Source organism: Mirounga angustirostris, unplaced genomic scaffold (genome assembly GCF_029215605.1).
Source record: "Mirounga angustirostris isolate CCGP_5_RB_7025 unplaced genomic scaffold, mMirAng1.0.hap1 SCAF_4, whole genome shotgun sequence".
Classification (NCBI taxonomy): Eukaryota; Metazoa; Chordata; class Mammalia; order Carnivora; family Phocidae; genus Mirounga; species Mirounga angustirostris.
This window is the reverse complement of record NW_026991712.1, coordinates 61,300,038-61,317,414: the sequence shown is the minus strand read 5'-3', so window position 1 is coordinate 61,317,414 and position 17,377 is coordinate 61,300,038. Positions and strand designations below refer to the sequence as shown.

The following is a 17,377-nucleotide window of genomic DNA, read 5'->3' as shown; positions in this document are numbered from 1 at the left end:
TGAAAGGCTTATATACTTGGTTATAATCTTGCTTGCATATGCATAAACAAACTCTAGAAGGGTACACATGAAACTACTAACAGTGAATTCTTGTGGTCATTGGGGAGCATGAAACCTGCGTAGTTGGGTCATAGGAGTGGGATGAAGTTTTTTCAGTGAATAGCTTTTTGATTTTTGAATTATGTGACTATTTTGCCTGTTCAAATAATTAGAGAAAAGGAAAAAGGAAAAATTGAATTAGGTTGGCTATTAGTGAAAAATGCCAGCTAGATAAACAAAGACACTTCCTTCTTTTTGTCTTTCTTTTTCTTTATCTTTGTATGTTAGTGTAGGAAGTGACAGAATACTGAGACAAATAGCGAGAAATAAGCAAGACTTAAAACAGTAAAAATGGGCCAAATTATCTTAGGGATTGTGCAGACTAAGTATAGAAAAACTTGAGATATACTAAATTATGGATTCATTTCTCTATAGGATAGCTAAATTGAGTTTGTGTTGGTAGATGAAAGACAAGGAATATCAACATGAATTATTTATTAGATATAAGTGCCTGTTCTTACTAAGTACGCGGTTACTGCTCAGGGGTCTGTGGAGAAGAACGTTTCATTTTCCAGAATATAAATTAGATGACACTTTTGCATTTCCATTTTATGTATGATTTGTGATAAAACCTTTTTCTTTGCCAAAGGAGACTTTCCTTTTGATGGGTATATGAAAGACATTTGAATTATTTAAAATATGGGTGTTATTTTTGCTCCTTTTAAACACATTGTAAAAAAAAGTTCAAATTGTATAAAATAGAGTACAATGGGAGATGAATCTCCTTTTCTCACAGATTCTTCCTTCTTTCTTTTTAGAGTTTCTTAAATGGGCATTAAACAGTTGGACTGTCTTTCTTATTTTCTATCTGAAACTCTTTAGAGAGAGGTCTTTTAGTAATGTTCAGATTTCCTAGGTTGCAGTATTTATGAAACTTTAGGATCTGGACCTTTTACCACAAATTCTAAATATTTGGGGATTTTCCTAGATATCTTATTGTTGATGATGTCTCATTTAATTTTGTTTTGGTCAGAGAACATACTTTGTATGATTATACCCTTCTTAAATTTACTGAGATTTGTTCTAAGGCCCAGCACATAGTCCGACTTGGTGAATATTCCATGTGCATTTGAAAAGAATTTATAATTTGCCATTGTTGAATGTAGTGTTCTATACATGTAAATTAGGATGATTAAGCTGATAGTGTTATTAAAATCTTCTATATCCTTACTGATATATTTTTTTTGGCCTTGTTTTTCTTTCAATTGCTGAGAGAGATAAGTGTTAAAATCCTCAACTAAGATTATGGATTTGTCTTTTTCTCCTTTTATTTTTGACAATTTTTGCTTCCTGTATCTTAAAGCTCCATTATTAGGTACATACAGATGTCTTCATGAAGAATTGATTCTTATACATCGTTATGACATGACCCTCCTTATCCCTGGTAATATTCCTTGATTTGAAGTCTCTTTTGTCTGAGATATTAATATAACCATACCAACAATTTTTGGTAATTTCCTTTCAAACTATCTGTTTGAAATTTGATCAAAAACAAAGAGTTTAAAGAGAGTCTCTTGCAAAGCACCAGAAGTGAATCTTGATTTTTTTTATCCAGTTTGACAGTCTCATTCAGTTGAAGTGTTTAATCCATTTACATTTTGCGTGACTACTGATATTGTCATCTTCTGGCTTTTGTTGTTTTTGGTGAGAAGTCAGTTAACATTCTTTTTGTTTCCCAGGATGGACTGTATCTTTTTTCTCTATTTTTGAGATTTTCTTTTTATACTGAATTCTCAGCAATTAGAGTATGATGGGCCTATGTATGGTTTTGTTTGTATTTTTACTGTTTGGGTTCTTTGAACTTTTTGGATCTGTATGTTGTTTTTGATCAAATTTAGAAAATATTTTTGGCTATTTATTTACAAATATTTTGTCAAGTAATTTTTTTTTTTTTTCCCCATCATCTCACTCTTTTTCTTTTGGGACTTGTGTACACCTGTGTTATCGAGATTCTGTGACTCTTTTTCCCCAGTTTTTTTCTCTGTGCTTTAGTTTGTTTGCTAATTTCAACATCTGAGTCATCTATGGGTATGCTTCTATTAACTGATGTTTTTTGCTAAATGATTTTCGTCTGTATAACTCACATTTCCCTGTTTATTTGCATGTCAAGTTATTTTTTATTGTGTAGTGGACATTGTGATTGAGATTTTGTAGAGACTAGTTTCTGTTATCTTCCACTGAAGAAAAAGCAGATGTTAAATTATTGGCAAATTACCTTGTTGTGTTACAGAGGCTTGGTTTAGGTTTTGTTAGGGAAGGTGTATTTTGATTTTGTTCTTAGTTCAAGGAAAAATCTCTCAGACCTGAAATATGGTCTTTACTCCTAAAACATGCCTCTTTTGGGGTTTCGGTGGAATGCCTGAAGTATCAACCAAGCCCCTCTAATTTGGTGGAACTCAAACTCTAGACTCTTCCTTGGGGTAGACAGCTGCTGAAATCTTTGCTTAGGTTCTTTCTGGCGAATTTTTCCTCAGTTCCTCGGAGTCTCATCCCACACAGACATAGTAAGGGGTCAACCATGTATCAGAGGAGAGTATATGCAGACTTGGGTGTTCTCTACTCTGTGGCTTCCTCTTTCCTGAGACTTCCCCCCCCCCTTTAATTTCTAACCATTCTGGTAGATTCAAACCCAGTCCTTTGATTCTTTGGGCCAGTAATATTTTGATTTTCTGCTTGAGCTGTATCTGCTTTGTGCCCTTTCGGCTATGGGATGTCTTCAGAGGAAAGGCCAGATAAATGTGTATCTCATACAGTATGATGCCCTTTTTTCAAGGATTGAATGCCCTCTTGTTTCTTCTTACTTTTGGTTCCTCTTCTGTGCTTTGTTCTCTTTTATGTTTTGTCTAGAATTTATCACTGTCATCAGTAGGAGGATTAGCCTGATATAAAGTAACCCATCAATAGTGGAAGCTGGTGCCTTTTTATCTCAAATAAAAGAATATGTTGTGACAAAATTTAAGAAAGCGCCCTTGTTTTTTTTTCCTTTGGCTTCTTAATCATTTGTTCCATAAAACTGAAACAATATCTTACTGACTAAAAAATTATATTCATACTCCCCTTTCCCATGAAGTTATCCTTTAGATAAGCAGAACTTTGTATTGATTTTCCATTAATTGCTACAGAATTGGAAAAATTGCTCCCTAAAGTTACTGAAAATGTTAATGTGAACATCTATAAACAGCTATTTTTTTGTTTGTTTAATAGTCACCCATATGGTACTTAACATGTGCCAGGTACTGGTCTAAGCAGTTTACATGTATTAAATTTCTTCACCACAATTCAATGAGGTGGATATGATGAATGCTTCCACTTTTCAGATGAGGACACTCAGGAGCAGAGAGGTTAAGCTAGGAAGTGATGGAGCTGGGGTTTGAACTCAGGCATTCTGGCTGTATTAGAATTTGTACTCCTAGCCACTATGCTTTGCTACCTCTCCCACTCTATGCTGTGGGTATGTACCTGTTAATATTTGTGAAAAGTTTATAATCTACTTTAGGAACAGGAACATGATATTGTATTACATAATAGTATTATATAATATACATATGAGAACTTCCTATTGTGCCAGATACCCAGAAAAGACTCAAACACAACTTTCCCTGTAAATCTCACCTATAAATTCTAGGGAGTGTTCATCATTTTTTTATTTTGTACTTTTACGAGAGTATTTACATTTCTATTGAGTAGTTATTTCTTCTGCCTTGTATTACAGCTAATAGTTTACAGGCTTGACCTTCCTATTAGGTTGTAAGGTCATTGAAAATGGACACCATCATTTTTGTAGGCTTTCTGCCTTGGCATCTAGCCCACAATGAATATAATAGACCATGTTATTTAAAACTGTGATAAAAATATCCTTCTTAAAAATTTTTTAAAATTTATATTCAATTTAGTTAACATATACTATATTATTAGTTCCAGGGGTAGAATTTAGTGATTCATCAGTTGCATATAACACCCAGTGCTCATTATATCAAGTGCCCTCCTTAATGCCCATCACCCAATTACCCCATTCCCCTACCCACTTCCCCGAAAAACATACTTCTGTTTGCCACATAATGAATCTTTGTATATCCATGTATGTATATATCTTGTTTACGATAGGAGTATCTTATATTTGTGTTTTACTTCCAGCTTTTCAAAGTTCTTTCCTATCTACTGTCTCTTTACGGAAGAAATATGAGCTTTCATTTACTAATTCATTCAGTAAATATTTCCTGAAAACCTACTATGTACCAGCTATTGTTCTAGTTGATTAGCAAAACAAAACAAAGTCCCTGCTTTCATGTAGATTTCATTTTTGTGAGGAGGTAAAGATAAAAATAAGTAATACGTCAAGTGGTGATGAAAAAAACACAGGATAAAGAGAATATGATGGAGAGTAGTACTACTTTAGATGATGTGATCTGGAAAGACTTCTGTGAGGAAGTGGCATTTGAGTAGATACCTGAATGAAGTTGAGTAAATTTGTAAATTTTGTTTTTTAAAAATTTTTTTAATTTTCTATTTTTTTTTAAAGATTACTCATTTATTTAAGAGAGAGCGAGAGAGAGACCATGCATGCACAGTGGGGGGAGGGAGAGGGTCAAGCAGACACTGTGCTGAGTGCAGAGCCTCATGCGGGGCTCGATCCTATGACCCTGAGATCATGACCTGAGGAGAAATCAAGAGTTCGATGCTCAACTGACTGAGCCACCCAGGCACCACTTAAATTTTCATTTTTATAAGAAACTGTTTAATTACTGTCAGCCTTATTTCCATTTTGTTTAAGAGTTTGTGGAAGAGCAGCTTAAGACTACTCAGTGGTTTTTCCTACCCATTCAGTCGCCTGAGCAGTTGGAGCTGCAGACCAGTCTTCAGTGGCCGGCTGAACGCTCCAGTCTTCAGTAGGGAACTGCTGAATAGGCACCAAGGGCACCTGCATGCCTTTAGACCAGTCAGCTACTTTAGGTTGAGTAGTGGTGAACTCAGGAGCTGGGGCAGTCCATTCACCCTGAAATTTCTCCTTGGTCACAGCCTTTTTAGCAGCAGCCTGCTCTTTTTTTTTTCAATCTCTTCAGAATCTCTGTAGAAGTAGAGATCAGGCATGCCCTCCTATGGGTGTTCATGGGAGATGGTGCCATGCATGTGCAGAACTTTCTGGACCAACATCTACCACATCAGACCCAGAAGAGTTCCAGGCAGATGGAGTAGCAAAGACAAAAGCCTTTAAGTTGGGAAAAACAGTAAGAAGTGTATATTGGAAGTGCTAGAAAAATGAGATGGAAAGGTAGTGGGGGTAGTGTATGTGAGGCAGATTATGAAGGGCCTTTTAAAATATGGTAAGGACTTTGGGTTGTATCCTAAGTTTGATGGAACAAAATGTTCATTGGAACATTTTCAGCAGAGTGACATCTGAATTATGTTTAACAGGTTCAGTCTAGATGCTATGTACAGAATAGGATGCATAGGGAGCAGGAATAGAATTGGAGACCAGTTATGAGGCTGTTGAAGTAATCTAGACCAGAGATGTTGGCTGTTTAAATTAGGATTGAGGCAGCGGAAGTGATGATGTGTGATGTGTTCAGATTTGGGTATATTTGAAGAACCAAGAGAACCTGCTGAAGAATTTTTTTAGGGTATGAGAAAAAATAAAGGAGTTGGAAATTATTTCCATGTTTTTGGTCTGAGCGACATGGTAAATGTTCGTACCATTTACTGAAATGGGAAACGTTGACAGAAGGGGCCGACTGAAACAAGCTATATATCACTGCTCTTATTTTTATATGAGGAAACTGAGGAATAAAGAGTTTTGATAAACTTTGGGCTAGAATCCTTGTTGCCTTTTTGCTAGCCCCAAATTTCTTCAAATAAGTGTCTCAATATGTTTTATTATTAGTTTTACTTGTATGATGATAACTCATGTTCATTTTAAAATTCTTTAAAAAGAAGAGCCTGAGCAAAGGTGTTTTAAAAGCCTTTGAGAAATTACGTATTTTCTAGGATGGTAATGGTCAAAGAGCCTAGCACCTTGTAGATATTGAGTAATTGTTTGCTCGGTTCAGTCTCATCTTCAACTTTGACATTTTAAGAGCATGTATCTGTCTTGTAGTTAAGATAACTTGCATGAAAAACTTGACTTAAAAAAAAAAGATAACTTGCATGAATTGAAAATTGCAGTTTGTCTTTCAGAAAGTAGTGGTTGAGACTAGGAATTATAAGATCTAGGTTTGGAGTCTTGGTCTGCCCTTTACTTTTAGTTAATCACTACCATTCTCATCCTTAGTTTTCTCATCTGAAGTTGGAATGATACCTACTCATCTCACATAATTACTATGAAGATGAATTGAGATCATGTATGCTTAACAGTGCTAGCATACAGTGCCTATCAAATATGCAATTGAAGTTTATGGAGTGTTTTTTTTTTTTTTAAGGTTTTTTATTCATTTGAGAGAGAGGCAGCACCATGAGGAGGGAGGAGGGTCAGAGGAAGAGGGAGAAGGAGAAGCAGACTCTCTGCTGAGCAGGGTGCCCAATGTGGGGTTCGATCCCAGGACCTCAGGATCATGACCTGAGCCAAAGGCAGCCGCTGTACTGACTTAGCCACTCAGGTGCCCCAAAGTTTATGGAGTTTGAATTGCAATAAAGCTACAAGGAGATATTCACAGAGTTGAAAGAAATTTGCAGTGGAGAAAGTTTGTGGGAAAATTCTGTATTTTTTTTAAAAGATTTTATTTGTTAGAAAGTACGTGCATGTGCGCATGAGTGGGGGGAGGAGCAGAGGGACAAGCAGATTCCCCTCTGAGCAAGGAGCCTGAAATGGGGTTTGATCCCAGGACCCTGAGATTATGACCTGAGCTAAATGAAGTCAGACGCTTAACCAACTGAGCCACCCAGGCACCCTAGAAAATTCTGTATTAAACACGTTAATTTTTCCAAAATTATTATGTATATTAACATGTTATAAAGAATATTTTACTGAAGATAAATGTTTGTGTTTACAGGTATTGGTTTGCCTTGAAAAAGGGTTATCATGTGGCTTTCAAAAATAGCAGCAAAACTGATAACTTTATGGAAGAACAAATTGATCCACATAAAGAAGTTATAGATAGAATGACTGATTTGAGCATGCTCAGGCTATTTGAGACCTACCTGGAAGGCTGCCCACAACTTGTTTTGCAGCTCTACACCTTTCTGGAACATGGTCAAGCAAATTTCAGTCAGTGTAAGTCTTTCGTAACGCTCTGTGTTAAATGGATGCTCTGAGAATTTTTTTTTTTTTTTTTAATATTTGTTTGTTGGGGGAGGGGAAAAGGGAGAGGGAGAAAGAGAATCTAAGCAGGCTCCACACCCAGTACGGAGCCCAGCATGGGGCTTGATCTCACAACCCTGAGATCATGACCTGAATCGAAATCAAGAGTTAGATGCTTAACTGACTGAGCCAGCCAGGCACCCCTCAACTACATAACTCTTTGAAAGGTTTTGGAAGTTTTCTAACAGTTTTTTTAGAATTATTCATTTTTTTGAAAAGAAGTATATTGTGGAAATATCAAAAAGTATATGAAGATATATTGTCTCCCTCTCCCTTCTTCCCATTCCTTCTTTTGTCTGCCCAGAAAGGAAACTATTATTGTCAGTTTTTTGATGATTCTTTCAGAAAATTTTTAAAAAATATCTATATTCTTTTTTTCCTCTTTTTTCTTTTACAGAAATAGTAACATAAAAATTGTCTTTGCTTTTTACACTTAACAGTATGTCTTGGAGATCTATCCATATCAGTACAGAAAGAACTCTCTCATTCATTTTTATTATCTGCATAGTATTACAAGTTATGGATGTAACATGATTTATTTAACAAGCCCTATGTTTATGTTAATTTAGGTTATTTCTAATATTTTACTCTTGTAAAAAAAATGCTGCACTGAGTAATCTTATGCAGGAATCATTTTTCATGTGTGAAGTATATCCATAGGGTAAATTCCCAGAATTGGAGTCATTGGGTGAAAGTGCAAGTGCCACAAAATTGTGAAAATTTTGTAAGTTGGCCAATATATTCCTCCTCTCTAGCAGATTTCCTCATTAGGGTAAAACGTTCATTTTTAAAGGACGTTCATTTTGGTGTTTTCATTAAAAAAATCTTTTTAGGTGTTTATTTTGAGATGTTAAAAAAATCCATTTGCTAAATAATAGCCCCAGTTTTCATTAATGACTCTGGTTCTGTGTATACTTGGATTCATCTCAGAGGAACAGATTATCATTTTCCCTGGAGTTCCTTCTATGGTAGAGTCACCTGTGAGATCAGTTCATTCCCTCAAACAGTCTTCTTGTTTCCAATTTTGCATAAACCTCTAGACTGTAGTCCCTTCTAATATTTTTACCTTTACTTTGATTGTTAGTAATACATCAAAGAGAATGTACTTATGAGACTTTGTATTCCTTGTGATTCAAAGAATTTGTGGGTTTGTGCTTAAAAGTTCTATATCATATAGTTCTTGAAGCTAGAAGTTCAACATTTAGAGCTTATAGCCTATATTATGGTAGATTTTCTGATGATTCCAAGTAGTACACAGCATCCATACCAGCAGTGGGATCCAGTAACAGCTATCTTTATGTTAGGGTTCTATCCTCATCCTTTAGTTTCTTCTTGAAGTAAGAAGTTGAGATGTTAGTTAAAAATAGCAAAAAATGAGAAATCTAATTATAGACTGTTAGTATAAAAAATGATGTAGCCACTAGAAATAGTATTTATAAATAAATTTTAATGACAAAAGTAATTCTAAAATAAAATTTAGGCAACAAATTTATGAAATTTTCTATCATACTTTTTTTTTTCTTAAAACAAGCTCTGGTCAGTTTTATTGAAAACTGACCAGAAAATTTTTATAAGAAAAATTTTGTGTGATTTACTGTTCACCAGTCTGTTCTGGCATGCTTCTAATGATATCAGAATCACCTGGATCAGTTATAGCTAGTGTCATACTCTATAGTATTTCCCACACGCTGTGCCCAATTCAATATTATTGCCACTGTAGTGATGGACACCAGTTTTGGACAACATGGTGTAGTATTCTACTTTAGATTTCCTCAAGGCTGGGCAGTTGGCGAGGATGACCAGTTTCGCTTTGCCATGTCTGATCATTTTCAGAGGCGGCTTGTACCCCAGCACATACTTTCCACTTTTCATAGTGAGTTGGAACCTAGAGTTGATTGACTCCAGCAACTTTTTCATCTTCTTTGCGGCCACCATCTTTTTGCCTTAGATGTGGGACAGCCCCAACCAAAAGCAGCTACCAAAATGGCCAGGAGACAGAAAGGAAAGAGTTCCCACAATGCAAAGCTCTTCACTGCCAAATTTTCTATCATACTTTTGAGGAGAAATTATTATAAGGGAATGGAAGAGAAATTTTTAAGAGAAATTATTATATAGGAATGGAAGAAAACATGCAAAATGTCAACTGTGGCTGCTTCTGGGTAGTAGGATTATGAATGATTTTATTTCATCTTTAAACTTTACTGAATTTAAAAATTTTCTATGGTACTCATATATTGTTTTGACAATCAGGAAGAATAAAATGTAAAAAAAATCAGGTTATATATAGAACTACTTCAGAAGACTGAACATATTCTTTTATCTTTGCACTTTCCTGAAATTATACTAAAAAGGAGAGTAAAGGAGTAAAAACCATATAAACCCACAAGGACAAAGAGAATGTAGAGTAGAATAGCAGATTAGAATATCAACAAATGTTGAGAAGATGGAAAGCAGATGGAAAACAGATTATTTAAATAAACTTTACCACGAAAGGCTAAATTATTTGAATTAATCCTCTCTCTGAAAATATGTAAAACAATTGGATATTTTCAAAAGTCTTCATAAAACCATAAAACAGTCTGATATGAGAGGCCAAAATATACTTGAAAGTGGGAACACAGCAGGGTTAAATAAGATTCCAAAGGCATTTATATCTGGAGGGTTTTTTTGGTTTGTTTGTTTTGGTTTTTTTAACCAAACCTGTAAGTAGCAGATTCAGTTTTGATAGCTTCCAGTGTGTGGACTGAAGACAAAACTCAGTCCTCATAAGGAAGGGACGTCTGATAGAAAGTTCTAATCTGTAGAACTGTTACCCCAAAAGGTACCCTCCTCAGGACAAAAGTATCTACTTTCAGGAGATAGCAAGGAATATTGCCTTGCTGCTGAGTAGAGCAGGGAAACATAAAAATATAACAATTTGCAATCAAAATTCTCATCTTTAGTCCAAAAAACAAAACAAAAAACCCAAAAACAAACTAATAAAAGCCAAGCTATGAATATAGTTTAAAGTGGTCCCAGACTGATAGTGACCCTAGCCATCTGGCACAAACAAGTGTAAATCCTCCCTGGAGGAATTCACTTACTCTTGGGCCTCAGGTAATTTTCACAGATAGTTTTCCAAGGAAAATGAATGGCTTACAGTAATTTATAGCACCAAAAGAAATAAGGCATCATGAGTAAGAACAGCAGAAATAGAAAAAACCTTATTAAGCCCTTAGGTATTGGAAATTAACAGTTGCAAAGTATAAGACATACATCCTGTTGTGTTGAAAGAGGTAAATGATGAACTGAAAAATATAGAATAGGAAACTATAAAAAATGAATTGTGTATTTGAAAAAGAGTAGAATTTATGAGAATGAAAAAATTTAAGAATTGAAATTAAAAACTTAGCAGATAAGACATAACTGTATAGTGATTCAGTGCCAGATCAGAAGAAATTATTCAGATTATACTTTATAGAGACAAAGAGATAGAAAATATGAAAGGGATATTAAGAGACATAGAAGGTGGGATGAGAAGGTTTAATATACATCTGAGCAGAGTCTGTGAAGGAGAGGAGAGAAAGAATGGATCAGAGGTAATTTTGAAAAGTTAATGGCTGAAAAAATTTCAGAAATGATGAGAGTCACCTACCCACAGATTCAGGAAGCCCTTCATCTGACAAGCAACTAAGTAAAAGAAATCCATGCCTTAGCATATCACTACTAAAGGAAATTCCAAAGAATATACTTAATGCAGGACAGAGGTATTCTGAGATGCAAGAAGGAATAAAGAGGAAAGAAAATAGTAAATATGTGAGTAAATCTAAATGAAGACTGTAAAATAAAAATAATACTATGTAGTTAAGAAAAAAATAGAAGGAAAGTATAAGACAGTGATAACATGTAAGTCTGGTAGAAGATAATGGAGTTAAAGTGTTTTAAATTCCTTGTATAGTCCAGAAAAAAGGTAAAGCAAAGGTGGATCTGGGTTATTTGAAGTGTAAAACTAAAACATTTAGAGAGACCGTATTTAAGCAAAAGAATATAATATGAAAACAAATTAGATATTGTGTTAGTCTGTGTAGGCTGCCATAATAGAATTCTTTTTTTTTTTTTTTTTTAAGATTTTATTTATTTATTTGCTAGAGAGAGACACAGCGAGAGAGGGAACACAAGCAGGGGGAGTGGAAGAGGGAGAACAGGCTTCCGGCAGAGCAGGGAGCCTGATGTGGGGCTCCATCCCAGGACTCTGGGATCATGACCTGAGCTGAAGGCAGATGCTTAATGACTGAGCCACCCAGGCGCCCCTGCCATGATAGAATTCTACAGCTTAACTATCAGAAATATATTTTCTTAAAGTTCTGGAGATGGGAAGTCTAAGATCAAGGTGCCAGCAGAGCTGGTTTCCGGTAAGGGTTCTCTCTTTGGGTTGCAGATGGCCACCTTATTGCTGTGTCCTCACATGGCCTTTCCTCTGTGTATGGAGAAAGATCTCTGGTGTCTCTTCCTCTTATAAGGACATTGGTCCTATCAGACTTAGGCCCTGCCCTTATGACCTTATTTAGCCTTAAAAACCTCTTTAAGGCACTATTTCAAAATAGAGTCGCATTGAAGTTTAGGGCTTCATCATATGAATTTGGGGGGAATACAGTTCAGTCCATAAAAGGTAGGAAAGTAAACATTAAAAAAAAATAAATTACATTACAGATATAAAAAAGCTGACAAATGCCACAGATTTCACAAGAGGAAGAAAAGCAATATTTTTTTTTATTATTTTGATACTCTAATTTTTTTGGCTGCATACTCTGACTTTTGATAATTTTTAATTTTGTAGAGAGAATAGAAAAATTCAATCTGTTTTTTAGCATAGTTGATTGAAATTTGTTTTTTATTTTAACTTAGAAAAGCTTTCAACTTCACAAATTATTAATAATATGTATATTTTTTGGATTGTTAAGTTTGGAAAAACACTGGCAGTTTCTTTACTAATGTGCTACAAAATCAGAATATATCACATTTTTTTGATGAAGTAACTAATTTTCAATACTGTTTGAATTGACAACACTAGTTTATTATTGATGTCTCATTTAGTAAATATTGGTAGTCTTAGATTTTCTTCACTGGTGTCAGTAATATCAACTCAGAAAGAAAATAATAATCTGTATATGCGTAATTTGACAAGGTCATTTCAGACTGAGAGAAATACATAAGCAAAGATATGGTTGTAAAGACAAGGAATTTAGTTTGGATAGAGTGTGATTTAATGTTAGGTTAGCTAAATGATCAGAAAAATAGATTAGAGCAGGTAGATTAGTAAGAAATGGGAAATAGTGTCAAACTAATAATGTCAACTGGATAAGGCTAGACCATTATGCCTAATGTTAAGTAATCAAAGGCCTGTTGATGGCAATATAGTGAAGTATCTTTTTTTTTTTTTTTTTAGATTTTATTTATTTATTTGACAGAGAGAGACACAAAGAGAGAGGGAACACAAGCAGGGGAGTGGGGGAGGGAGAAGCAGGCTTCCCGCAGGGCAGGGAGCTCGACGCAGGCTTCATCCCAGGATCCTGGGCTCTGACCTGAGCTGAAGGCAGACGCTTAAGGACTGAGCTACCCAGGCGCCCCGTGAAGTGTTAATATCAGGCAAACTGCCTGAGAATCTTAGCTCTGTCACTTAGTGAGATCTTAATTATTTAAACAGGTCTTATAAACATATTTCTCAAACCTAAACTAAATGTATTCTCAACTCAGTTTCCCTTAGGTCTCTAAAATGACCACAGCCACTTCAATATACCAAGGAAAAATATGAGAGAGTAAGTAGGAGTAGAGACAGGGCATTTAATCAACTGCATTTAAAATGTCTTATTTTCCCAAATCTTATAAAAATATATGACAGAGTGAACACATTGCTAGGGCTTTGCTAGGCTTGGAAGGACTTGGGCAGGTGTGAGTCCCTGAAATTTAAGCTTCATTACTTTTGTTATAAACCCATCTATGAAGTAAAACATTAACATAAAACTTTGATATATTAAATATGCATGTTGTGATTTCTAGCAAAACCACCAAAGAATAAAACAGCATATCACTGAAGGATGTGGGTTATTAGATTGAAAGTGTGAATAAAAATGGCCATACTGAGCCTATCATTATAACATTCGGAGAAGCAAGGATAAAGATAACATTCTATGAGATGTGAGAGAAATTGAATGGCATTGAAATTCTTAATTGTATTACTTGAAATTAGAGCTTATAGAGCAATGACTTTAAAGTTTCAATGGAAAACATTTTAAAAAAATTTTAAAGGTTTTTATTTATTAGAGAGAGAGTGCATGAGCGGGGTGGGGGTAGAGGGTAGAGGGAGAGGAAAGGGAGAAGCAACAACCCCCCCTCTGCCATGCTGAGCAGGCAGCCCGATGTGGAGCTTGATCCCAGGACCCTGACCTGAGCGGAAGCCAGACAGACGCTCAACTGACTGAGCCACCCAGGTGCCCCGAAAACATTTTTTTTTTTAAAGATTTTATTTATTTATTTGACAGAGAGAGACACAGCAAGAGAGGGAACACAAGCAAGGAGAGTGGGAGAGGGAGAAGCTGGCTTCATGACAAGCAGGGAGCCCGATGTGGGGCTCGATCCCAGAACCCTGGGACCATGACCTGAGCTGAAGGCAGATACTTAACGACTGAGCCACCCAGGCGCCCTCCCAAAACATTTTTTAATTTTCTTTTTTAAAAAGATTTTTAAAAAATTAATTAATTTGAGAGAAAGCATGCAGGGGCGGGGCGGGGCAGAGGGGGACAAGCAGACTCCATGCTGAACATAGAGCCTGACTCGGGGCTTGATCCCAGGACCCTGAGATCTTGACCTGAGCCAAAAACAAGAGGCAAATGCTTAACCGGCTGAGCCACCCGGGGACCCCACATTTTTTAACTTTCAATTCTGTTTCTAGAATAAAGACATTTTGAGATATACGTGGTCTCAAAAATTTTTTGCTTAGGTGCAACATCACTCAGGAATATCTGGAGAATGCTTGATCAAAACGTGAGAATAAAGCAAGACTTGAAAACAGGAAACAGGAAGTTAAGACCAAAGAGAAGTGAAAGGAATTTCTGGGAAGGCAGAAAGCAAAACTTGAGAACAACCACCTTAGACCAATAGGATCCTATTCTTAGAAAAAAGGAACAAATTAATAGATGTGTATATAGGGGAGTTTTACTAATTAATTAATTTGAAGATTTTCCTAAGAAATATTGATAGGGTTATGAAAAACTAAGCAAGTGAAGGAACAATGAACAGTTTTAAAAGAAAGGTAATATATCAGTGTAATACTTGGCTGAGCAGTAAAAAAAAAAACCATACATACTTACATACTTATAATAAGATAAACACCAAATACTGACTTTTACCAAAAATTGTGATGTTACTCTGTTGGGCTAGACAGAGGGAGAGGAAAATGCAAGGAAGGTGTGTATTTATGTGTGTATGTGCTAAATTTTCTTCTTTCCAAAGAGGAAATCAAGAAGCAGTATCTAAAGCAGATAAAGTAAAAAATATTTATTTACAAATACAGCAATAAATGTCAGAAGAAAAGTTAGAAGAGTTTTAGTGATTTCTTCTGGGGGCTGTGACTGAGAGGTGAGGAGGGGTAGAGCTTAGTGATTTTTATATGTATTAATTTTTTTTTTGTTTATTTGTTCAATTGTTATGTATTAGTTTGGTAGAAGTTAAAACTAATTAGAGAAAAAAAATCATAGGACAATTTAGGGGAAAGCAGTGCTTTAATTAAAATATGTTTGAATTAAAGAAGAAAGAAAAAAGGGGGCGCCTGGGTGGCTCAGATGGTTAAGCGTCTGCCTTCAGCTCAGGTCATGATCCCAGGGTCCTAGGATCGAGTCCTGCATCAGGCTCCCTGCTCAGCAAGAAGCCTGCTTCTCCCTCTCCCTTTCCCACTCTCCGGGCTTGTGTTCCCTCTCTTGCTGTGTCTCTCTCTGTCAAATAAATAAAATCTTAAAAAAAAAAGAAAAAAGTCCAGCTAATTGTATGGTCCAGAATGGAATATTGTAAAACCAGGAGAGTAGACAAAGGCATTTAAAATCATCATAATCTTCTTCAATAGGTCAATTTATTTTAAGTAAATTGCCTTTTTATCCTAATATATAGACCTCCAATGAGACTAAGTGGGAAGGAATAGCATTCTGTATTCTGCTTTAAATTCTTTCTAATCCTCTAATGTCTTTGCTTTCAGTTTTATAAAAGTTCTCAGCTTTGACAGTGGGGCTAATGGCATGCCTTTCCAAAGTAATAATGAACTTCTGTTATTTGTTGGGGGAGAAAAGGGGTAAAGATGTCAAGTCTATAGAAATTTGTAAGTTTTAGAATATATTTATTTATTTGATTCATCATCTAGAGAAATGGGAAATTGAGCTTGTTGATACCTTATACTTACATTGAATTTTCTGTTTAACCTCCCTCTCTTCCTCCCTTCCTTCTTACCGCTGTCCCCCATTATGCTGTCTCTTGGTGAATTAAGTATATATTCAAGGTCAAAGCCAAAGACACTGGAGAAGCTAGGACTGTAATTGTAGTCTCTTAGAGGACTTCCAGAGTGTGCAGTTTCCATTATACCAGTTGCACAATAAAATTTGTACAGTGAATTTAAAATCTTATAAAGCAATCTAATATAGCATTTAAGTACATCAACTTTGAAATCAGGCAGATTTAGCTTCAAATCTCAGCTCTCTGCAACTTGCTAGCTGTGTGACTTAAGTCAAGTAATATGTGTATTTTCTAAGCAGCAATTCTTTCATATGTAATATGGGAATATTAATATCTATTTCAAAGGATTAGGTGAGATGAGTATATAAAGTACTTGATGTGTTTTAGGTGTGTGTATATAGATAAAGATGAAGCATGTATGGCATATAGTAATTTAATATTGCTATTATTATTCCTATAACAGTATATCTATTTTTTATTTTTTATTTTGTAGATGCAGCCATTATGGTCTCTTGCTGTGCTATTTCTTGGTCAACTGTTGATTATCAAGTAGCTTTAAGAAAATCCTTGCCTGATAAAAATCTCCTTAATGGATTCTGTCCCAAATTCACATACCTCTTTTACAAGTTGTTTACATTATTATCTTGGATGCTGAGTGTTGTACTTCTTTTATTCTTAAATGTTAAGATTGCATTATTTCTGTTGTTATTTCTTTGGTTTTTAGGGATATTGTGGGCATTTAAAAAGCAAACTCAATTTTGTGCTTCTATAAGTATGGAATTCTTATACAGAGTTGTTGTTGGATTCATTCTTACTTTTACATTTTTTAATATTAAGGGACAGAATACCAAATGTCCAATGTTTTGTTATTATATTGTAAGGGTACTGGCCACAGTGGGGATATTGGTTGTGTTCTGGATTTCCCCAGTCTCTATTTTTAATTCAGACTATTTTATGTCTATCAGTATCACTGTAGCTCTTACTCTTGTCCTTGGAATTATTTTTCTTATTGTTTATTATGGGACTTTCCACCCAAACAGAAATGAAGAAACAAAACCTGATGAAATTGATGGAAAAGCAGCTCAAAGAGATTGTAGAATGAAGTATTTTCTAATGGAATAGCTATTCATTTGTGAGATCTGTTTTCTTATTTTTTTTGTTTCAGTGGTTAATAAAGAAAATGTTATGTCTGTGTGTTGTTTCTTATTTTTGCCTATTTATTTATTTTTGCTTTTAATTTGAGATCAGTTTTAGTACATTAACTATGAATGTGAAAGAGCATAGTAATATTTTATTATTTAAATTAATTTCTCATTTTTTTTTTTTTTAAGATTTTATTTATTTATTTTACAGAGAGAGAGATAGCAAGAGCAGGAACACAAGCAGGGGGAGTGGGAGAGGGAGAAGCAGGCTTCCCGCCGAGCAGGGAGCCCGATGTGGGACTCGATCCCAGGACCCTGGGATCACGACCTGAGCCGAAGGCAGACGCTTAACGACTGAGCCACCCAGGCG

At 35.4% G+C, this 17,377-nt stretch overlaps 1 protein-coding gene and 1 pseudogene across 7 annotated transcripts in view; one reads left to right on the top strand and one right to left on the bottom strand.

The window, feature by feature from the left end:
• The window catches only part of XKR9 (XK related 9), a 93,105-nt gene extending 76,048 nt beyond the window's left edge, over positions 1–17,057 (top strand). For all 7 annotated transcript variants that reach the window (XM_064588220.1, XM_064588225.1, XM_064588222.1 and 4 more), the window contains 2 exons: positions 7,083–7,303; positions 16,359–17,057. In XM_064588220.1, coding sequence (XP_064444290.1) covers positions 7,150–7,303; positions 16,359–16,987 — 783 coding nt within the window. In that variant the 5' untranslated portion in view covers positions 7,083–7,149 and the 3' untranslated portion in view covers positions 16,988–17,057. The remainder of the gene's footprint in view (positions 1–7,082; positions 7,304–16,358) is intronic.
• On the bottom strand, positions 8,982–9,325 carry LOC123858989 (large ribosomal subunit protein eL30-like; annotated as a pseudogene).
• Positions 17,058–17,377: the final 320 nt, after the last annotated feature.